This window comes from Saimiri boliviensis, chromosome 7 (assembly GCF_048565385.1).
Source record: "Saimiri boliviensis isolate mSaiBol1 chromosome 7, mSaiBol1.pri, whole genome shotgun sequence".
NCBI classification, from domain to species: Eukaryota; Metazoa; Chordata; class Mammalia; order Primates; family Cebidae; genus Saimiri; species Saimiri boliviensis.
In genome coordinates, this window is record NC_133455.1 from 24731855 (window position 1) to 24755526 (window position 23672).

General features: G+C 48.5%; 2 protein-coding genes across 5 annotated transcripts in view; one reads left to right on the forward strand and one right to left on the reverse strand.

Annotated features, from left to right (window-relative positions):
* SART3 (spliceosome associated factor 3, U4/U6 recycling protein) overlaps window positions 1-12676 on the forward strand; it is a 39935-nt gene extending 27259 nt beyond the window's left edge. For both annotated transcript variants that reach the window (XM_074402280.1, XM_039471550.2), the window contains exons 13-19: window positions 2425-2537; window positions 3786-3862; window positions 4454-4622; window positions 8497-8951; window positions 9434-9586; window positions 10528-10718; window positions 11263-12676. In XM_074402280.1, coding sequence (XP_074258381.1) covers window positions 2425-2537; window positions 3786-3862; window positions 4454-4622; window positions 8497-8951; window positions 9434-9586; window positions 10528-10718; window positions 11263-11440 — 1336 coding nt within the window. In that variant the 3' untranslated portion in view covers window positions 11441-12676. The remainder of the gene's footprint in view (window positions 1-2424; window positions 2538-3785; window positions 3863-4453; window positions 4623-8496; window positions 8952-9433; window positions 9587-10527; window positions 10719-11262) is intronic.
* A 985-nt stretch (window positions 12677-13661) lies between these two features.
* Window positions 13662-19292, reverse strand: FICD (FIC domain protein adenylyltransferase). Of its 3 annotated transcripts, none has more exons than XM_003932290.4 (3): window positions 19207-19292; window positions 17303-17661; window positions 13662-16458 (listed from the first exon to the last, which is right to left on the reverse strand). In XM_003932290.4, exons 2-3 carry the CDS (start codon window positions 17598-17600, stop codon window positions 15383-15385), a joined length of 1374 nt encoding a protein of 457 aa, XP_003932339.1. In that variant the 5' UTR covers window positions 17601-17661; window positions 19207-19292; the 3' UTR covers window positions 13662-15382. The 3 variants fall into 3 exon arrangements, with proteins under 3 accessions (XP_003932339.1, XP_074258384.1, XP_074258383.1); XM_074402283.1 differs by having other exon boundaries at window positions 13662-16455; window positions 19207-19287; XM_074402282.1 differs by having other exon boundaries at window positions 19226-19280.
* Between the last annotated feature and the right edge of the window lie 4380 nt (window positions 19293-23672).

The window sequence follows — 23672 nt, forward strand, 5'->3', positions numbered from 1 at the left end:
GAGCCATCGCATCTGGCTGAAAGTGACAGTTTCTTATCATCCCACCCCAGAGATAACCACTGTTAAAGCTTGTTGAATATCCCCCTAGGTCAGTAGTTCACATTTTTTTTGGTTTCACCATCCCTTTTCCACTCAGAATTGGAGGATCCCAAAAAACTTACACATGTGAGTTCTATTGATATTTATAATTTATAAATTGAGAAATCTAAAAAACATTTAAATTCATTTAAATATAACAAATCATTTGACATTAATAAACTTTTTTGAACAGTGACTGTTTTCCAGACCCCAAAATAATTTAGTGAGAAAAGTGGCATTGCTTTCTATTTTTGCAAATATATATTTAGTCTGGCTTAGTATAAGACAGCTGAATTCTCATGCCTGTTACTGCGTTCCGTCTTTTGTGATCTGTTTTTATTGAAGAGTGTGAAGAAAATTTGACCTTACCCAGATAAGAGGTTAGAAAAGAAAGGTATTTTAGTTGCATTTTCAGATAATTGTGGATATTCTTTCATACATATTATAGCAAAACTTTAGTGTTGGCACGTGGAATCTGAAACCATATCGACAGATTCTGTTACAGTAATATCCATTTGTCTCTTTTATCTTTTATATGATGCTATAATTCTATGATATTATTTGGAAAAATCCCAATTCACTAAATTATGCAGCTCTTCCAAATGTTGACTTAGTTCATTCTATAGTATTAAAAAATCATATTTGTTCATATCTGTACTGATTTTAGTAGAAAAGTATTTTAAGTAGGAAGCTGTCAGATTTGTGGTGGCAGATACAAGTTTTTCAAAGATTATAATTTTCACTTGAAAGCTTGAATTTTATCACATGCAACAAATAATGTCAGTGGTTTTCCTCAGTGGCAGCCTCACTTTGTTAATTTTCAGAAATGTCTGCTAAATACCCAGTTCTGAGTAACTGACTGGTTTGTCACTCAAGTGTTCTTTCAAGTAAAAATGTTGTCTATGACAAAAGTGGCTTGATCAGCTTGCAACTCAAACAGTAACATGCTTTTCTGTTTTTTGCAATAACCATTTACTTCATTATGCAGAAAGGCTTTAAGTGTACGTAGCATTTCATCACACAGTGCACTATTATTATTATTTTGAGATGGAGTCTTGCTCTTTCACCCAGGCGGAAGTACAGTGGCACAGTCTTGGCTCACTGCAACCTCTGCCTCATGGGTTCAAGTGATTCTCCTGCCTCCACCTCCTGAGTAGCTGGGATTACAGGCATGCACCACCACACCTGGCTAATGTTTGTATTTTTAGTACAGATGGGGTTTCACCATGTTGGTCAGGCCAGCCTTGAACTCCTGACCTTGTGGTCCGCCCATCTCAGCCTCCCAAAGTGCTGGGACAGGTGTTGAGTCACTGCACCCGGCCACACAGTGCATTAAAAAAATGTGTACAGCCTTGATTTGTGCTAAGGGCCACCATTTCTTATGCACTGTCTTGAAGATATCAACATAGTGAAAAAGTCTAGTAACATCTTGGTATTTATCATAAAAGGAGTTTTGTCTTTGCAGGCCCCCTAAGAGGCTTTTGGAGATCCTCAGGGGATCTCCAAGGGGATACATATGTAGATCCTACTTTGAGAACCAGTGCTCTGAATTTTTTCTGAGTGTCGTTATATGTATATATAATACTTCTGTAGATTTAAAATGTTTTAAAAACAAATGCGGATATACTGTTTCATAACAGTTAGGACTAACAGAATTGTTGTGTGGCTGTTGTGATTAGCAGTATACAAAATAGATCTGTTTGTGACCAGCCTGGCCAACCTGGTGAAACCCCGTCTCTATTAAAAATAAAAAAATTAGCTGGATGTGGTGGTGGGCGCCTATAATCTCAGCTATTCAGGAGACTGAGGCAGGAGAATTGCCTGAACCTGGGAGGCAGAGGTTGCAGTTTGCAGTGAGCCAAAATTGCGTCATTGCATTCCCACCTAGGCGACAAGAGTGAGACTCCATCTTTAAAAAAAAAAAAAATCTGACTCTGGGTATGAAATTTGACACTACCCTGCATTCTACTCCTCTCGGGTAGGACTCCATAGTAAAATTTCCCTAGGGACTGTATCAGGTTACAAAGAGCTATTGGGATTCCCCTGCCATGTGCGCAATTTGAATGCTGTAAAGGCAGAATGCTGGTTGTAGATCTCATTCCCAGGTACGCTTTCCAATAGTCCCTACATGGCTGAGGGAGAGAGTGGTTTAGGGAAAGCCTTCGTAGGTGACTGTAGAGACTGTGGAAGGAGAAAGTATCGTGGATAGATCTGAAAGCTAAGATCTCCTCAGAAGCTAGAGTTACTGAAGAGTGAGTTTCTACCTGGGAGAAGACAGCTTCTTCCTTTGAGTGCCTTTTTTTTTTTGGTGAGCTGGTGGCAGCAACTGTTTGTTTTCTGCCTTAGGGCACATGGTGACACCCAGCACTGCCGGAAGGCGCTGCACCGGGCCGTCCAGTGCACCAGTGACTACCCAGAGCATGTCTGCGAAGTGTTGCTCACCATGGAGAGGACAGAAGGTAGGACCGCTGGATCTCTTCTGCATGGAGCCTGACCCATTTGCTGTTTGGTCTCAAGTAGGAGCATGTGGTTACAATCTGGGGACAGACTATGTTTATGCTGCCACCTCTTAAGTGGTGCCTTATGCTTAGACTGTCATGAGTGTCCTGAAAACGAATCTTCCTGCAGCTCCTCTCAGATTCTGCAGCTACCAGGAGGACTCTGTGATGTCACTCAGCACAGAGTTCTAATTCTTTGTCAGGGGGACTGTGCGTTGTAGGATGTTTAGCGGCATCCCTGGCTTGTAGCCATGAAATGCCAGTAGCAGCCTTCCCCTGCAACCAAACATGACAACCAGAAGTGTCTCTCAGCATTGCCAAATGTCCCTTGATAGGCAGGATCCCTCCATTGAGAACCACTGTGCTCCAATGCAGTGTCTGCCCAACAAAGGAGCTTGGAGAGGCAAATGGCTCAATGTGTTCTGTGTTAAATTTCAGAGTCTTCAGTGTTATAGAGCTAGAACCATTAGGAAAATAATGTGAATTTATCTGTGGGTATTGATCTGGATTTTGGGTATGGACTCCCCAGAACTGGGAATCAAAGACCACCAAAAAATAAGAAATAAATGCCTGAACATTTGAGTAGCTCTTAAAATTCTTCAGTCTTTTTTTTTTTTTTTGAGACGGAGTTTTGCTCTTGTTAACCAGGCTGGAGTGCAATGGCGCTATCTCGGCTCACTGCAACCTCCGCCTCCTACGTTCGGGCAATTCTCCTGCCTCAGCCTCCTGAGTAGCTGGGATTACAGGCACGTGCCACCATGCCCAGCTAATTTTTTTGTATTTTTAGTAGAGACAGGGTTTCACCATGTTGACCAGGATGGTCTCGATCTCTTGACCTCGTGATCCACCTGCCTCGGCCTCCCAAAGTGCTGGGATTACAGGCTTGAGCCACCGCGCCTGGCCAATTCTTCAGTCTTAATATAAATGTACCTTTTGCATGGCATGACAATGTTTTCATATTCTTTGCCGTCTAGAGCCCTTAATAGATCATGTTCTGGGTTTCAAGTCTCTCCTGAAAGGGAAAGGACATTTTAAACCCACTTAGAAAGGACTATTTGAATTCTAAACTTCAAGCCTAGATTAATTACATTTTCTTATTGTTTGATGGGAGAAATCTCTTCTAGAGTTACAGAGAAATTAAGAAAAATTTATTTGATTATATCCTTCAAAATCCTAAAGAGTAAAAGTTTTACTTCTCTTTCTCTCAAGGTTCTTTAGAAGATTGGGATATAGCTGTTCAGAAAACTGAAACCCGATTAGCTCGTGTCAATGAGCAGAGATTGAAGGTAATGACAATGTTTGAAGTCTTTGGCACCCCTGTTAGCTATTTTGGTTTGATTTGGTATAGATGTTTCTTGTCAAGACGTTTTATGTTTTCCTAAGTGTCTTTTACTCAGTATTAATTATAAAATATTTAGATCAATGCGTAAACCTGTCTTGTATCATCGTTTTAGATTGGTCTAAAACTTCAGCCCCAATATTAAGTACTTGTTTCATGTAGTGAGGGAATTTTGGCTCTAAAATTTACTAGAATTAATAAAAAAAAGAATGAACAAGAGCCTCACTTAGCCTAGTCATTGGAACATGAACACCCCCAACTTATTTAGGGCCTCAGTTTTATGAACTTTTTCCCGTTCCTTTTGGTGAGTAATGATTGAGGTGGGGAAATTGCTAATATAACACAGACGTCAGATCCAGAATTCCAAGGAACCTGAATGAGCCCTGGAGTGGAATATCTGTGAGCCTGACTGCCTTTTCTCCTGATATCTGCTTTTCATTTAATAATGAATTTCCACCCCCTCTCCCCTTTCCTGACGAGTAAGTACAGTGAATGTCATCCCCGCATGCAGCGATGTCTCATCTTCTCACTTTTCTAGGCTGCAGAGAAGGAAGCAGCCCTTGTGCAGCAAGAAGAAGAAAAGGCTGAACAACGGAAAAGAGCCCGGGCTGAGAAGAAAGCACTGAAAAAGAAGAAAAAGACCAGAGGCCCAGATAAGCGCGGAGCAGATGAGGATGATGAGAAGGAGTGGGGCGATGATGAAGAAGGTAAGGAGCTCTTGAGAAATTGTGTTTTGAAACGTCTCAAAGTTAGTGAAGTTGCAAAAACATTTGAAGAATGTTCTTCCCTGAATCATTTGAGAATGCGTTACCAGCTTGATATCCATCACGTTTGATGACTGTTAGGGTGTATGTCTTGCAAACAAGGGCCCTCTTCTCCATGACTGGAATGCAGCCATTGGAGCCAAGGTTAGCAGTGAGCACTACTCCTGTCTAATATTCAGACCCCAGGCACAGGCATGTCCTTTGTAGTGAAAGGATTTGGATCAGGATACACTGTTGTGTCGAGTTGTCCTGTCTGCTGGATCTCCTTCAGTCTGGAGCACTCCTCAGCTTTGTTTCTACTGTGATGACCTATACTCTTGTTTTTACTCTGATGACACACTCTGTTGTGTCCCTCAGCCTGGGTGTGTCTGAGGCTCCCTGGGGATTGGATTCCGCTCATGCATCTCGGGAAGGAATGCTCCTGTGGTGCTCCTGTGGCCTGCTCATTGAGTCCCATCAGGTGGCCTCTGATTTCGCTTTGTTTCATTGCTGGTGATGGCCCTTTTGGTAATTATTTATGTTGATGCTCTACTTATCCCAGGTTTGGCTAGCAAGAGTTTTTTCACACAGGCTTCTATGTCCCTTTGACCCGTCCCCTTGTTCTTTGATCATTTCCTTACCTTCTAGCACAAAATTGCCAAGGGTCATCTTCCCTAACTCAGCCCTGGAGTCTGTCATTTCTCCAAGGTTCCTTTGAGTGATGAGTGGTATTTAGAAGGTGCTAGTTATGCTCACTGCTGTTGGGTATTGTTCTTAGGCCTGTGTTGTTGAGGGTAGGGAGTGTGTGTGTGGGTGCATGTGTACACAGACACTTATGTCGATATTTACTTCTGTAACTATTTGTATATACTGAAAATCATGATGTCACACCAGTACCTCCAGTTCCAGTCTAACACCACAGGGTTTCTGTTCATACTTGCAGCAACCTTCTCTCTCTTGTTAAAATTTATGTACTCATTTTTTTTTTTTGAGACAGAGTCTCACCCTGTTGCCCAGAGTCTCACCCTGTTGCAATGAATGGCATGATCTCGGCTTACTTCAACCTCCGTCTCCCAGGTTCGGGTGATTCTTGTGCTTCAGCCTCCCAAATAGCTGGGATTACAGGCCCACACCATTACATCTGGCTAATTTTTTTGTATTTTTAGTAGAGATGGGGTTTCACCATGTTGGCCAGGCTGGTCTTAAACTTGTGGCCTCAAGTGACCTGCCTGCCTTGGCCTCCCGAAGTGCTGGGAAGATAGGCATGAGCCGCTGTGCCCAGCTGTGTCATACCCTTCTCTGACCTTGAGAAGCCTGGCTCCCTTTATCCCCAGCATCCTCACTTATTCCATCCAGCACCTGTACTTAAGAAATCAGTTTCTTGTTCCTGCCTCCCCTTCTCCTGGGTGCCATCCCCACCCTGTCTGGTCTACACCTGGGGCCAGGTATGGCCCTGCACGGACCCCCTTGCATCTTCATTCTGGCTTCCATATCTCAGGCGGGGTCCCTGTCACTGCCCCATGTTGTTCATCTTCCTTCCATTCAGGCTGTAGCATTGCACACCACTGTAGCAGCCCTCACCCTGCACAGACTTACCAGGCTTGGCCCTGCTTTTTTTTTTTTTTACATTTTTTTTTTGAGAGGGAGTCTTTGTTCTCCGTCCTCAAGTGTGGTGGTGTGATCTCAGCTCATTGCAACCTCTACCCCCGGGTTCAAGCGATTCTCCTGCCTTAGCCTCCTGTGTAGCTGGAATTACAAGTGCCAGCCACCATGCCTAGCTAATTTTTGTATTTTAGTAGAGATGGGGTTTCACCATGTTAACGAGGCTGGTCTGGAACTCCTGACCTCAAGTGATCCTCCTGCCTTGGCCTCTCAGAGTGCTGGGATTACAAATGAGCCACCGTGCCCAGCCTTGGCCCTGCTTTTAATGGTTGTGACTTAGTGGAATTTTCCAGCAGTGTTTCTTTCACCCTTGTAATTTCAGGGATGAGCAGCTCTGGGTCATATTTATATCAGAGAGTCAGTTAATGTAAAGAATTGTCTCTGATGGTGGGGTGCAGTAGCTCATGTCTAATTCCAGCACTTTCGGAGGCCGAGGTGGATGGATCACCTGAGGTCAGGGATCTAAGACCAACCTGGCCAACATGGTGAAAACCTGTCTCTACTAAAAGTACAAAAATTAGCCAGGCATGGTGGCAGGTACCTGTTTTCCCAGCTACTTGGGAGGCTGAGGCAAGAGAATCACTTGAGCACAGGAGGCGGAGTTTGCAATGAGCTGAGATCACGCCACCGAACTCCAGCCTGGGAGACAGAGCAAGACTCCATCACATAAAAAGAAAGAAAAAAAAAAAACAATTGTCTCTGGATGTGTAAGGACTCTGTACACTTTCTTGGTACAGATGTGTGAGCCAGAAAGAACTGCGAATAGAGTCATCCATCTTTGAGTTGACCTTGCTTGCACACCTTGTTTGGGCTTTCCTAAATAACTAACGGGGGCTCATTGCCCCTTAGGCATCCCAGTTTAGTAGAGTAAGACAAATGTGATATGTGACCACGGTGGCATGTCATCAGGACTGTGGGAGATGGAGTTGTTAATAGTGGTGGAGGTCAAAGAAGGCACTAGTGGGCCAGCTCTGTACCAGGAAGACTGTGGGGAAAGAGGTTTGAAATCTGGGGGGAGACCGAGTGACTGGCATTGAGAAGGGAAGGACTGAGCTAGACAGGGAGCCAGTGTTAGCACAGCCTGAAGGCCTAGCCCAGCCTGGCAATTTCTGTAAGCAGCAAATAATTGGGTTTGAACTTGGATATATGGAGAGGGATGGGGCAATGTTTGAGGAAGCTGGAGTGGTAGGCGGGCCAGTCAGCTGGACCTAGCCCAGGGGCGCTCTTGAATACAGTAGCAGCGTGCAGGGCTTTCCACCCATTGCAAAGGTGGTGGGTCAACTGATGGGGAGGTCTGTTTGCTGGAGGCGGACATCTGTTGAGCTTTAGTCCTGGCCTTCTGGAGGCAGTGGTGAGGACAGACTGGAGTAGAAGATTGTGGTTAAGCTCTCTTAAGGACACAAGGTAATATTGAAAAAAGTGTTGGCCGGGCGCGGTGGCTCACACCTATAATCCCAGCACTTTGGGAGGCCGAGGCGGGTGGATCACGAGGTCGAGAGATCGAGACCATCCTGGTCAACGTGGTGAAACCCCGTCTCTACTAAAAACACAAAAAATTAGCTGGGCATGGTGGCGCGTGCCTGTAATCCCAGCTACTCGGGAGGCTGAGGCAGGAGAATTGCCTGAACCCAGGAGGCGGAGGTTGCGGTGAGCCGAGATCGCGCCATTGCACTCCAGCCTGGGTAACAAGAGCGAAACTCCGTCTCAAAAAAAAAAAAAAAGTGTTTTAGAAACCACAGACCCTTTGTAGTGCTTTTCAAAATGTGCTCTGTGGGGCATGGGCATCAGTCACTAGAGTGCTTTTCCAGTGCAGATTCTCATGTCCTGTCCTACCGCTGTTGACCTGGGCTTTTGTAGGAGAGGGGCCCTGGAATTTGCCTTCTGCACTTTGAGACCCTCTGGGCTTTTGTTTAATTAAGAGTGGACAATGGGGATTTATGTTACTACTTCCACTTGACCAAGCCCACTTACCCGAGTGTAGCTGGGGCACACAGAAAGTTGTGGGACAGTTCAGGTGGGTCACAAAAGACTTCTCAGGGGTGATGCTTGCCCTTCTGAGTCTGGCGAGGGAGTGTCACATGCAGCTATCACAGCACGTTCACATCACACCTCTGTTCAAGCTCCCTGAAGAGAGGTAACGGTTAACCAAGGCTGCTTTTCTTTTGAAAACCTGTAGAGCAGCCTTCCAAACGCAGAAGGGTCGAGAACAGCATCCCTGCACCTGCAGAAACACAAAACGTGGAATCAGCAGCAGGGCCCGCTGGGAAATGTGCCGTTGTAGATGTGGAGCCCCCTTCGAAGCAAAAGGAGAAGGCAGCCTCCCTGAAGAGGGACATGCCCAAGGTGCTGCACGACAGCAGCAAGGACAGCATCACCGTCTTTGTCAGCAACCTGCCCTATAGCATGCAGGAACCGGACGTGAAGCTCAGGCCGCTCTTCGAGGCCTGTGGGGAGGTGGTCCAGATCCGACCCATCTTCAGCAACCGCGGGGATTTCCGAGGCTATTGTTATGTGGAGTTTAAAGAAGAGAAATCAGCCCTTCAGGCACTGGAGATGGACCGTAAAAGTGTGGAAGGGAGGCCGATGTTTGTTTCCCCCTGTGTGGATAAGAGCAAAAACCCCGATTTTAAGGTAGGTTTATGGAAAAACAGAATGCCTTGTATCTGTGGTTGCTTTAGGGACTTTCTTCCTGCAGCAGTGATATCTAGGATATACACAGAAGTTTTATGCTCTGTTTGGCTCTAAACTTCCTTGTGAGCCAAGGTTCATCCTGAGCTGGTTGACTGAGGTCTGACTCATTGCGTGGGTACTTGCCACTGGGTGCTTGGTAGTGACAAGAGACTGTGCTAAATGTGTTTTATGTGTGTCACCTCATTGAATCCTTATCAGACTCTGTGACTGGCCACTTTTATTCTTGCCATTTTACAGAGAAAGACATGGAAGCTAGAGAGGTTAAGTGACTCACCCCGGTGGCTCTGTTAACAAGCTTCAGCATGGCTTGGCTCTGGTCTGCCTGGCTGGGCGTGCTCCTGGGGACAAGGCTGGTGTCAGAGGAGTCAGGTGAGCCAGATCAGGCCTCGAATCATGGTTTTTTTCTCCCTTCCTTCCTATAGGTGTTCAGGTACAGCACTTCCCTGGAGAAACACAAGCTGTTCATCTCGGGCCTGCCTTTCTCCTGCACTAAAGAGGAACTAGAGGAAATCTGTAAGGCTCATGGCACCGTGAAGGACCTCAGGCTGGTCACCAACCGGGCTGGCAAACCAAAGGTCAGCATTAGAGCAGATTGTGCCTCTTCAAGGCTCAGGCAAACTTCGTTTTTGTATCTGTTCAAAGATTATTTACCTTTAGGGTGAGTTCCTAGTTCATCTGCTGAGAAACAGAAGTTATTTTAACAGAAAGATCTGCACACTTAGCTCTACTTATATTTGGAGTCAGATTAACCTGTTTGTAGTTAATTGTACTAAAAAGAATAAGGCACTTGGAAATAGATGATCATGAATTCACCATACACTGGCCCCTTGCTATAGGGCTTAAGGGAAGCCCTATGACCAGCAGCACACAGGCTTTGGGGTGCAGCCTCCTCCCTCTGTCCCAGGCCTCTCTTTCCATGGGGCCTCCAGCCAGGCCCCTTGAGTCCCTCCATTGCAGTACATCTTCTCCTGTCCTTCCTTCTTGCCCCCAAGTCTCCTGCTAAGTCCTTTTGTGCCCCATTTTGAGTAGTAAGTGGTTTTGTGTTACTGTCTACCCACTGCCCACTTTACCTCCCCTTTATCCAGGTTAATGGAGAGAAAAAGAGGATGAAATTGGGGGGTGCGGTGTAAGGGCTCAGAAACACGAGGGCTCACCTGGGCACCTGGACTGCTCGCTTTGTGTTCTGTCCACTTCTTGGTTTATTTGCTGGATTTATACTGGTCCATCTGTCTGTTTCCTTCTTTCTTTCTACTTCCGCAGCACGTACAAGGTGTACTGAACTTGGAAGGGTTATCTGAAGTTACAGCGCGTAATAGCAATAGGGAAGGAGAGGAGGGTGGGGAAATAAGCCTGTAGACAAGAGGATGCGGCGGTGGGGAAGGTAATCTGTTGGTGGGGCGTCTGCTGTGTCCTGGTCTGCTGGTCTCTGGGAGGAGGCCCAGCGCCTGCCCTGCTGGAGGAGGTTGCATCCTGGGTCTGCAGGATCTGACTTGGTTCTGGATCTTGCCTCTTCCAGGGCCTGGCCTACGTGGAGTACGAAAATGAATCCCAGGCGTCGCAGGCTGTGATGAAGATGGACGGCATGACTATCAAAGAGAATGTCATCAAAGTGGCAATCAGCAACCCTCCTCAGAGGAAGGTTCCAGAGAAGCCGGAGGCCAGGAAGGCACCAGGTGGCCCCATGCTTTCACCGCAGACATACGGAGCGTAAGTGCTTGCACAGTAGATTAGTGCAGACTTCACCCTGGCTGGCACCAGTTCATGGACCATGGTGGGATTAACCAGGATGAATTAGCTTCCTGTTAGGACAGAAAAGCCAAGACCTGCTGTTCTTGTGGTAATCACTGTGGCTCCACTGGAGCAGGGTGTCCAGAGCATACCCATGTGTGGCCAGTCTACAGCCCTAGCTATGATCCACATAAGCTGTGCTTTTTTCCTGATAGGGATGAGGAGGAGATAGCGGAATTGCTGGGTGACCGGTGAGGTCTGAGAGGTGATAGTCACTCTGATCCCCTCTGAGTGTGACTGGTGCTCAGGGTTGATCTTTGCCAAAACTGAACGAGGTCAAGTTTGTTGAAGCAGTTTTTACTTAATAGCCAGAATTAAGGAGGCAAGGATTGTCTCATCCTTTTTTTTTTTCTCCACTTTTTAACTTCTGGTTATATTAAAACTGTGTTGGCTTATTTTCACAAATAAACCAGGGGCCACGAATTGTTGCTTCAAAAGGTCCATTCAGTGTTTGCTCTTCTAGGAGGGGGAAGGGAAGGACGCAGCTGGCTCTACTGCCTCGTGCCCTGCAGCGCCCAAGTGCTGCAGCTCCTCAGGCCGAGAACGGCCCTGCCCCGGCTCCTGCAGTTGCCACCCCACCCACCACCGAGGCACCCAAGATGTCCAACGCCGATTTTGCCAAGCTGTTTCTGAGAAAGTGAACGGGACTCTGGGAGACAGGAAATGCCTTACTTCACTCTGGCCCGGAGGACCACCCACACTACCCACCAGTGCACTGGGGATGGACAGGCCTGGTGTGCTGGCCACTCGCAACCACAGATGGCTCCTCTGCTTCACAGAAAGGGGAAGAGGCCCTAAGTCAAGAGCCTTTCAGTGCTCCCTCATATTGAGGGCAGTGGCAGAAAAGTGACCACTCTGCAGGCTGGGCCCAGGATGTGGTGTCCTAAGAGGCTTTTGTATCTTCAAGACTGAGGTACAGAAGCGAAACTAGAACACAAGAGTTTTTGAGACGTACTTGTCCAAATGTTTCTGGCCGGCTCCGGCCCCTTTTTATATGACACTTGTCTTCCACCCTGGACAGCACTTGTGCCCATCATTCTTTTAAAAGATGAAACGGCAGATGCTAGTAATTCACCAGAATGGCCTAATGTGGGGGTGGGTCTGAGGGAAGTCATCTAAAAACATTTGCTGGATTTTTGTTCAAGGGGGCTGTGCATTTTTATATTCTGTATTTGTAAATGACACGTCAACCATTGTTTTATGTTTCCTTAAAGCAGAATATTTGCAACATTTGTATAGGAATTATTTGTGCCACCTGCTGTGGACCGTTTTCTTTGCCTAGTGATTAGTGACCTGTGTTGTCTAAACATGAGTTTCAGCCCTTTGGTTTTGTTTAATACCATGTTAAATGCAAACTTCGCTTCTCCCCATTTAGCTTTATTAAACTGAAGTTCCCATAAAACTTCTTGCTGAACGGTACTCAGATGTGCATTCACATATGGATGTGTTTTGAAGTGGGTGTACCTTGCTTTACCTAATGGATGTGTAAATAGAACTTTTGTTAAGTCAAATCTCATTGTCACTTTGATTTAAATTATTTCAGCTGTGATGTGTCTTCAGTTTTATACAATTTAGGTTATAGCAGTTTGACACTGGAGCTTATGAGCTTTTTTACTTCACATCTTTTATCAAATACTATTTATTGCTTTGAAAACAGCATTGCCAGTTCAGTAGGGGAAGCTTCCTTTATTTACACAGTCTGGAGAAAGATGTCAGGGAATCCTTGTATTATGTCATGGGAATCAACTCCTCATTTATCTGTTGTGTTAAGTTTTTGTGCATCAGTCGGGCTTTTCTATATTTTTTTTTAACTTAACATTTTTTAATATAACCTATTAAAAAGTAGAACAGTAAAATAAACTCCTATGTGCCTACCATTCGGCTTCCAGCATTCCTCAGCTCCCAGCCCCTCTTCCTTCATGTCTGTTTCCCCTTCACCTTCTGTTCTTTTTAGGCATGTTCCAGATGTCATCGTGATTGTCCAGTAATGTTGTGGCAGGTGTCTCAGTACTGAAAGGCCTTCACTGCTAGAAATATTAGTGGTCATCCCTTACTGTTATCAACTGTCCACTCAAATTTCCACCTTCCTATAAATGATCATTGGTTGGTAAGCCTCATAAGTCTTTTAAAATGTAGGTTCCTCTCCATCTCTTTGTTACACAAAACTTTTTACTAGGCTTTACTTCTGAATTAAATTCAAGCGGTGGCTATTGGCAGCAGCAAGAGCCTTTGCTGTCCCATGCGTTCTTCCCGCAGTGTTCTCTGTGATGCTGCTTGGAAGGCCATTCAGCTGGTGCAATGATTTGGGTAGCTCAGAGGGAGCCCTCATGGTTGGAGGCCTGACACACGAAGAGCCATGACGATCACTGTGGGTGTGGCCTTACTTTTTGCTGTTTCACATTAACTGGCTTTCTTGCCTGCAGCCAATATTCTGACCTTAATGTCATACTTGCAGTTGTCAACCCCGGCTTGTTACAGGGACACACCTTTTCAGGCCTGAGCAGAACCCCATTTAGGTTCGGAGTTGACTGTTGTACAAATGGATTCCCAGGACCGTATGAGTGGGTTTGTGTGTTTTCCCTAGAAAATCCAGAACTGATGGTAAATAGAAACCTGAGGAACTACTTCAGTTACTTGTCTTAGTAAAAAAAAAAACAAAAAACAAGAAAATTAGTAATTCATCCTTATCCACCTAGGTGGGTGGGTTATGCAACTTCTGGCTCACTTGCTCGTGGAAATCACCATCTTGGATCTGTTGCTCCCCCAGAACAGTATTATGAATAAGGCTAAAGGTCAGAATACCCCCATTGCCCTTAGAACAGATGGGAACACCTCGCAAATAAGACAGCAGAGTCTCAGGGATTCATGTAATAAAATAACTTTATTAGCATCGGGAATTTGTTAAAATAATATCCTTCACATAGAGCTAAAGTGCAAATTCTCTTGTTCTTGAGTAGAAAGCAAGCAAGCTCATCTGTCCGACCTTGGTGTGCTTATAAAACCAAGACGAGAAGAGTGTAAGAAGTCCGTCTGGCAGCATGAGAGTGTGAAAACATTTTATAAAGGTTTGAATAATTACCATTTAGAGCCATTTCACCTATCTTTTCACTTATTTTTCTTGACCTTTCAAAAACTACTCTGAATGTGCTGTTTATACAACTGAATAACTGTATAAACTCTGGTAGAGCAGTGGCCTCATTACTGTCAGGAACTGAATTCCCAAATCAAAGATAACACTGCATATTTGCAATCACTCACACACTGGCAAAGTGCAGTACAGTGTTAGACATCACGGGCTCCATCACTGGGAAGGGGACTCGGTGACTTCCACCACTCTGACTAAATAGCAGCAGTCATATTGGCACCTGTGCCATATGATTGAAAAGAGAAGATTCTACTTCCATAGGATGACAGCTTGGAAACTTGGCCATATTACATTGAGAACTGCATCATTTCACAAGTCACGAGAAAAATAAGGCCACTCTGAGGCAATCTTTTCTGCCTCCCAGGGGTACACAGGACAGAGCAAAGGCCGTGGAAGTTGGGGGTCCAGGCAGTAAGTAGATGAAACTCCAGGACCAAAGGGACATGACCTGGCTGTGGCTGAAGGTTTTTGCTCTGTTCAGTAGAAACTGGTGCTCTAATTCATTATCAAAAATGCTTACTAGGTGTCCACGTGGCACGTTTTCTCAGATAGGTTCTTCAACATCTACCTACAGAAAACTCAGGCAGGGGAGCGAGGGCAGGTGCCTACTCGCATAACACCTGGTTTACAGCACGACACAGTTGGAAGGACGAGCCCAGAGAACTTTTAAACGAAAACATCTGGCCCAAGTTGCCACAAATGAAGTGCGAGGAAAGCACTGATACCCAAAGAAAACCAAATGGGCCATCCCCCTGTGTTTCCCCTGCCCACAGACAGCTCTTTATGGCTACCCCGATTCATAATTAGAAAAATAGTCTCAATATGAAAAAATAGCCGCTGGCACTGAAGTTCGCAAACTATGGCTCAGAAAGTCTTCCTGGAGGTTAAGTAGGGATTGAACTAGGAGTGTCGGCATTCATTTTCTCTGCAGTTTGCTTGGAAGTTAGTCACCACTAATCTAAACCTTGAGAAAGCAAGCTTTCAACCACTTTTTTCAGCTGCGACCGGGGTCCAACTTTCCAGGTGCAGTCATGGAACGTCTCAGCCCGTTTCAGATCAGCACGTGGAGTGATGTCTGCCTCTGGGCCCTGTCCCACACCTCCTGGCTGCTCCTCCACCTTAGTGCAAATTCTGCTCCAGAACTCAAACGGCAGCACTGGTGCCCCTAAGGCACGGCCACCAGCAAGACACAGCAGACACCACACAACACTGACTAGCTTGCTCCAAAGAAGAAAATAGCCTGGTTGAATTATAAGTTATCTTAGAGACAAGGCTTAATAACTTAATTTTTTTTCTTTTTTAACTAAAACAACGTTTGGAGGTAAAGAATGTTTCTCCTTTTGCTTTGGGAAGGGACTAGGTTTCTAGAAATGCTGTTTTTTGTTTTTTTTCCCCCTACCTCAGGACATCCTTTGTCACTGAGGGAGGGTTTCTAGGGTTAGGGCTTCACAGGAAGCGTCTCCTTGAACCCGGAGTGGTTGGGCTGAGCTTCTGGCAGTGCCACTGAGTACTCAGTTGTGGCGAAAAGCAGGGTGTCCAGGGTGGTCTCAGTACACTTGGCGATAAAGCGAATGAAAGGCCTCACGTCGCCCTCGTTAGCAGCTTCCAACACGTGGTAGTACTCAGACCGCTGCTCCTTGCGGATGGTGATGGGCGGGTAGCCCGCCTGCATGAGGATGAGGTTCATGAGCAGGCGGGAGGTCCTCCCGTTGCCGTCAATGAAAGGGTGGATGTAAACGAGTTTATAATGGGCTAAGGCTGCAAACTCCACCGGGTGCAGGTTCATGGCATCCTCCGAGTTGAGCCACTGTACGAACTCCTGCATCTGCTTTTCCACATCCTGCGGATGGGGAGGGATGTGGTGTCCGACCAGGACCTGTGTCGTCCGAAACCTGCCGGCTTCCACGGGGTCCACGTAGCCCAGCACCCGCCTGTGGATCTCCAGCACGTCGCTGATGGTGACGGAGCCGATGCGCGAAACCAGCGTCGTGTTGATGTACTTCAAGGCTGCGTGCACGCCGATGACCTCGTTCTGCTCCTCCAGGCTCTTCCCGGGCACAGCGTAGCGTGTCTCCAGGATGTGCCTGATTTCTGAGAGGGTGAGGGTGTTGCCCTCGATGGCCACCGTGTGGTAAATGTGATGGTAGTAGGTCTCCTCCATGACCCTGCGCAGAGCCGAGTTCCCCTTCGGGATGGACATGACCTTCTTCACCTTGCTGTCGATGATGCTGAAATACCTCTGGTCGATCTCCTCCACAAGTGGCAGCGTCCGATCGCGGTTGACCAGCGCTTTCTCATGGTAGGGCGAGATGGTCAGTGCTCTGGTGTATAAGTAGTCCGCCTGGATGATGTCCTTGTCTTCCTCCGAGAAGATGCCAAACTCGGTGAGTGCGTCCACGAAGTCCGGGTCCATCTTGAGGGCGTGCATGAAGAGCTTCTGGGCTTTCTCCCGCTTGCCCTGGCGCTTCATCTCCAGGGCCTGGTTCAGGGCGGCTCTGGCTTCCAACTTACCTGCTGGAAGAGAACCAAAGAAGTGCTGTTAGGGAGGGTAGGGGGCAGAGGACATTCAGGGCTGTCACCTGTGCTGCTCTGCTGGGCCTTTCCCACTGGCCACAGCTCCCAGTGTAGGCCCCCTCTCCTACATCTCCGGCTCGACCTGTGCTGGTGACACAGGTTCCCTGCCCTGCAGGCCCAAAGGTGTTAACAACTCCCCACTCTTCCTAGACTCTGGGGGCTTCACCATCCGGGACTGTTCTTTCACTCTTTTAACCCAGTGGTTTGATTGTGCGCCCCAGGGGACATTAGGTGACAGCTGGAGACCTGGTTAGTTGTCATAACCGGGGAGGTGGTAGGGGTGCTACAGGCATCTCATGGGAGAGGCCAGGGATGCCACCACCATCTGACAATGCCTATGTCAGTCCCCACCACAGAGAACTCCTGGTGGAGGTGGGGAGCCTGCTCTTACCCAAGCCCTGCTGTCCTGGCCCCTCGGCCACCTGTGAGGCTCAGCCCCACACATTCAACTTCCTTTAGTTCCTCGAATGCCCCCAGGCTCTCTCCTACCCTCCGGTCTCTGCCTGGAGGTCTTTTCCTTGGATGCCCTTCTCCTTGGATGACTCCTACTTACAACTAAGTCCCAGCTCAGGTGTCACCTCTTCCAGGGAGCATTCCTGGTATGCCCCTACAGCCCTTTGTGCTTCCCCATGACCACAATCATGACACTCTCAGTCACCTGTCAGCTTGTTAATGCTGGGAGCTCAGGGCTGACTTGTTCACAATACCCCACCCTGCACACGGGACATGGCACACATTCTATAAATGTCTACGAGTGTTGAGGAAGACGGCCAGTCTGTCTTACCTGGAGAGGCCTTGGTCTTGACCACCAGCAGTGTTGCGTCCCTGGAGGTGACGCTGAGCTCCGTGGATGGGCTGGTGCACCTGGCAGTGGCATGCTGCGCCCTGTCCAGTTTGCTCCTGAGCAGGTAGAAGCCTTTGAGCACAGCCAAGCACTGCTCCTCCACAGTCCCCAGTGGCAACAGCAGGGCCAGCAGGGACCCCAGCACCATGCTCAGCAGCGTCATCCACAGGAAGCGGCCCCAGAACGAGATCCATTTCGGTTCAGTCACTGCCATCACTGAAGCCATCGGCATGAGCATCGTCAGGACTCAGGAGTGAGCCCCTTGCGCATGTCCACAGGTGGCTGAGAGGGAGCAGGATCTGCAAGGAGCCAAGAGTTGCAGGAGAAACAGACACGTTCAGGATGCGGCGTGACTTCAGCCGGAAGATGAGCTTGGCGACTTCCTGCTCTTTTAGCTCACTAGAGAGATGGGGGTGTGGGGACAAGGCAAGGAGTGGACCTCACTAGATAGAGGCGGGCCAGGCTGGAAGGACTGGGGCCACCTCCCAGGCAGCGCGACTGTGAAAATAACTACTGTGGTCCAACAAGTATCGAGTACTTGCTACAGTCCAGGCCCTGTGCTCAGCACCAAACGCCTCACACAGGCCACCTCCTGCAATCTTCAACAGTGACTTGAGCTGATGTTTTCACCCCACTCTCCAGGTGAGGAAACGTTCAGAGAAGTGAAGTCCCTTGCCCAAAGTCGCCCCGTGAGCAAGTGACAGCCTTAGGACTTGAACTCAGGAACTTCACGGCTCTAAAGTGATGCTCCTTTACCACACATCCCTGTGGCTTCTGATCACAAACACTTGGTTTGGGGACATATGTCAAACATTTGGGACGCAAATGACTGACAAGAGATACACACAAGCGGATTAGCCACAGCAGTTCTGACACCCAATCTTTGATAAGCACAACTGCTGGGTGGCCTCATTTACTGCCCTCACCCTGATATTCAGCCACAGCGCCCACAGTGCCCTTCCCCTCTTGGGCCTTCCATTCCCAGCCTGTCCAGAAGGGACACCACCAAGAGGATGAGCGGTTGGAGCACCCTGAAAGGAACTCAGGCTGTGGGCTACAGAGCTTGGCCTCAGTGACAAGGGGGCTTGTATGTGCTTCGGGCTGGCAGTGGGAGTGGAGGGCGGCCAGGTACGCAAACATTATGGTAACAATAAGCACTTATTAGGCAACTATGGGGTGCTGGGCGCTGAGCTATGTACTGGCCACGCATCGCCTCATCTTACCCTCATGCCACCACCCTAAGAAGGAAGAGCTACCCCCAACTCCATTTTACAGACAAGGGAAATCAAGGCACAGAGAGCATAAGTTAAATTCCAGAAGGTCCACAGGAGGTAAACAGAGGCGTTTGAAAGGAAACCCCAGGGCCCCTGCGCCCAGTCCCCAGGTCACAACCTCCACCTTATTGCTAGGCAGGGCCTATGCACCTGCTCTGGGCTGGTCCTGACTCGGGAATGACTGATGGATCACGGGCTTCAGAGTCTTATGGGGAGCCTGGCTTGTTGCCACAGAACATGTGGAATGGCTTAGGGTGCGCTTTAATAGGGGCGCGCTTGACGTGCTGCGCGGGTCCAGGGGTCTGGGAGGGCTTCCCGAAGGACAGGCTCCTGGACCGAGCTGTACAGGCAAGGGGCAGTTCGCCGGTGCCAGGGGTATTAGGGAAGGCGCGAATCTCTCCCCCTCACTTCCCTGGAAAGGGAGAAACTGAGGCCCGGACAGGGGAGGGGACCGGTCTAAGTCCCCTCCAAGACTGCGGAGCCTCTCCTTCCCGAACCCAGGGCTCGCGACCCCGCCGCACCCTTCCCGGCTTCGTCCTCTCGAGCCCCTCGCGCTTGCCCCCTTCTCACCGCGCGCGGCTGTCAGTACCCCAAAAGCCTTCCCCGCGCTCCCAGCTCCGAGGCCACCGGCTCCCGGGTCCTCCTTCGCAGCCGGCCCCTGGCCCCGCCCTCGGTGACTTGCCATTGGACGGCCCGCTGCCCTCGTCGCGGCGGATTGGCTTTCCCCACTTGTCCTTCCCTCGCATTTCCGGGTTCCCGCGTCCGCGTCTGCTTCCCCGGGAAAGGCGCGCCGTGGGCCACTCCCATTGGTTGTCGCTTGCGTTTGTCTCGTTCCAGTAGCAGCCAATAAGCAGCGGGAGGGGCGGGGCCTAGGCCACTGGTGGGAGGAGCAGGTGCGGGAAACTGGGGCGCGCTGATTGGTGGGCCCGGAAACTCGAAGTTCCACGGCGGTCCCTTCGTGGGGTCTCCTCGTCCCGGAGCAGCTGTCGTGTGCCTCAGTTTTCCCGGGTGTGAAATGAAGTTGCTGATGCTATCCACGCCTTCACCCTGTTAGCCTCCGTGACTGCGCAGCACCTGTTTTTAGCCCCCACCCCATGCTGCTGGGTTTGCCGCCACCTTCTTTCTCTTTCCTTCTTTGGCTTTTCCTCCCTGACTTAAAAATCTTATTTTTTTCTTTTCAAATACAGGGTCTCCTGGTGTTGCCCAGGCTGGAGTGCAGCTCACTGCAGCCTCCACCTCCCGGGCTCAAGTGATCCTCCCACCTCAGCCTCCCGAGTAGCTGAGACTACAGGTGTGCACCACCACAGCCCGGAGAATTTTCTTATTTCTGGGTTTTTTTTTTTTTTTTTTTTTTTTTTTTTTTTTTTTTTTGAGATGGAGGCTCGCACTGTCACCCAGGCTGGCGTGAAGTGGCTCAATCTCGGCTCACTGCAACCTCTGCCTCCCGGGTTCAAGTGATTCTCTTGCCTCAGCCTCCTGAGTAGCTGGGACTACAAGTGTGTGCCACCATGCCTGGCTAATTTTTGTATTTTTAGTAGAGATGCGGTTTTACCATGTTGGTCAGGCTGGTCTAGAACTCCTGACCTTGTGATCCGCCCGCCTCGGCCTCCCAAGTGCTGGCATTATAGGCATGAGCCACTGCGCCTGACCCTGATTTTTTATTTTCTGTAGAGACAGGGTCTTGCTAATACGCCCAGGCTGATCTCGAACTCTTGACCCCAAGTGATCCTCCCACGTTGGCTTCCCAAAGCACTGAGATTACAGATGCAAGCCACCCTGCTCAATCCTTCCTGACTTTGTAATCTGCATACTCTCCAGAAGGACCTGGCTAGTTCTTTGGGCTTCCCAGAGAGAAATTTTCTCCTTGAAGCAGAGAACGGACACTTCCATCTTAATCCACAAATGCTGAACTTAAATATCTAGGGAGGTGCCCCAGAAACGCTAAGCATTAAGAAGTTAGCAGTTCAGATTTTGGGGAGTCAGAGAGACCTGAGATCAGAATCAGACTTTGCCATTTACTCTCTGTGTCACCTTGGGCACGGTACTCCTAGCCTCACTGTCCCCACTTGTAAAATGGAGACAAACAGCCTACCTTGCTTCTGGCATCCAGTTCAGGATTTGCGGAAGGCTTGATGCTTTGAGATCTGACCTTTTCTGTGGCATGTAGTGCCCTCAGAGGCAGGGCTGTGTGGTGGCTGTGGGTGTCACTGTTGGGAGTCACACAGCCCTGGGTTCAAATCCCAGCTCTGTCACTTGCAAACTGAATCACTCAGCAAGTGACTTGATCCTGTTGATCATCTGTTTAGGCTTTTCTGTAAACTGCACACAGTGTGATAATATTAACTCTTCCCAGGTTTTATGGGAGGGTGAAATGAGATTCTATACATCTGGCACAGAACAAACTCTCTCCCCTTTCTTCCCTTCCTCCGTTCCTCCCTCCCTCCCTCCCTTGTTCGTTCTTTTTCCTCCCTCCCTCCCTGCCTGCCTTCTCTCTTTCTTTCTTCTTTCTTCTTTCTCACCCCCCCCACCCCACTCTGTTGCCCAGGCTGGAGTGCAGTGGTGTGATGTTGGCTCACTGCTACCTCTGTCTCTTGGGCTTCAGCCGATTCTCCCACCTCAGCCTCTCTAGTAGCTGGGACTACAGGCGCATGCCAGCTAACGTTTGTTTTTTGAGACGGCGTTTCACTCCCCAGGCCGGAGTGCAATGGTGCAATCTTGGCTCACTGCACCTTCCGCCTCCCAGGTTCAAGCAATTCTCCTGCCTCAGCCTCCTGAGTAGCTGGAATTACAGGTGCCCACCACCATGCCTGGCTGTTTTTTTGTTTTTTAAGTAGAGATGGGGTTTTGCTATGTTGCCCATGCTGTTCTCAAACTCTTAGGCTCAAGCAATCCACCCACCTTGGCCTCCCAAAGTGCTGGGATTTCAGGCGTGAGCCACCACACCTGTCCTCAGAGCAAACTCTTGATAAAGATCAGCTGTTGTAATTATTTCTAGATGACACCAAGTCATTGCTGCTTTATTATCCACAGAAGAAATGGCCAGAGCTGCAGGCTGCCCCACCCACCGGGGAGAGACCCCCATCGCACCTTGTATAGGTCTTGTTTTGATTCCAGTTTAGGGAAGCCACTGATCCACAGCACGGAACAAATTGTCCGGGCCCAGGGCAGAGTTGGGGCTGATGACCAGAGTCATGCTGTCATGAAGGACACCACTGGGGACATTGCAAGGTGAGGACTAAGCAGCTTTGGCCCTTGTCTGTTGGGCCCCTTGTTCATATCTTGTAACTGCCCCCTGCACCCCCCACAGCATTTACAGCTCCCAGCCCCCAGCACAGAGCATGGCACTGAGTAGGTGCTCAAGCAATTTGGTAGTGATGAGCATGAAACACCTGCAGCAGGACAAACCATAGAGGTTTTTGGTTTGTTTTGAGACAGTCTTGCGCTGTTGCTCAGGCTGGAGTACAGTCGGGTGATCTTGGCTCACTGCAATCTCCACCTTCTGGGTTCAAGCGATTCTTCTGCCTCAGCCTCCGGAGTAGCTGGGATTACAGTTGTGTGTCACCACACTCGGCTAATTTTTTTGTATTTTAATAGACACGGGGTTTTACCATGTTGACCAAGCTGGTCTTCAATTCCTGACCTCAAGTGATCTGACTGCCTCGGCCTCCCAGAGTACTGGGATTACAGGCTTGAGCCACCGTACCCAGCCAGAACCATAGTTTTTAAGGAACAATATCAGGGTGGTGATTATTCTTGTTTTAATCTTTTCAACAAAGGTCATGAATATTTTTCTCTTGGAGTCCTCTGAACTGCACTTCCTGATGGCCCAATTAGTAATGTCATTGTAAAAACCTTCCCCAGAGGAGGGCCTGGTATGCAGCCAGCTTATGGGTGACAGTTGGTACATTAGAAAACAGTGACGCTTGGGGGCGAGACAGATGTGCGTTCAAATGCAAGGCCCACTGCTTGCTAGCTGCGTGACCTTGAACGAGTCACTTACTCTCACTGAGCTGGGTATTATGGGACTTGTGGACCTCTGTCCACACCCAGGCATAAAGCAATGTAATTGTCTGCTTCTGAAGGCACCCTCCTGTCTTTGTTAGCTCTTTAATTAGCTTAGGGTACGTGTAGTAAATCCTGGAGCAATGGGGGAACTGCTAATGAGTAAAACTGCCTGGCCATGAGACAATGGGGGGGCCAGTGTGGCAGATTTGAGGGCACATGCCTTGTCTAAAGTGGGCAGCAGCTTCTCAGCTCTAACCCATATTAGCTGGGATGCAGTCTAAAAAGTGGACAGAGTTTTCAATTTTTCAAAAGAAATGTGAGGCCTAGATTTTTAAGCATATCTCCAGATTTTTTTTTTCTTTTTTCTTTTTGAGATGGAGTCTCACACTGTCGCCCAGGCTGTAGTGCAGTGGCACAATCTCGGCTCACTGCAATCTCCACCTCCTGGGTTCAAGCAATTCTCCTGCCTCAGCCCCCCGAGTGGCTGGGACTACAGTCGTGCACCACCACGCTCAGCTAATATGTTTTTGTATTTTTTGTAGAAACGGGGTTTCACCATTTTGTCCAGGATGGTCTCTATCTCTTGATCTCGTGACCTGCCCGCCTCGGCTTCCCAAAGTGCTGGGATTACAGGCGTGAGCCACCGCGCCCGGCCGTATCTCCAGATTTTAAGACAATTGGCATGCCTGCTGGCTGGCTTTCCAGGGTTGCCAGATTGTAACCCCATTGTAGAGGGTAGTGGAAGATGGCACGGAACACAGGAAGACAAGACTCAAAGGGCTATTACAGCAAAATGATCCATTACTGTATGTGGCCACCAGGGGGCAGTAATTCACTTGCCATTACTTCCCTCATTCAATCTCCTTGTCAGAATACACTCAATTTTAACTCTTGACTTTGCATTCAGCTGTGTTGAATGCACAAAATCTGGTCCCTGAAGCGATATTGAAAAGTTGGCTTTCTCCATCTTAAGCATTCTGTATTAGGTGAAAATTGCCTCCCCGTGGCCCACGGAGGAGTTTTCTAACCGC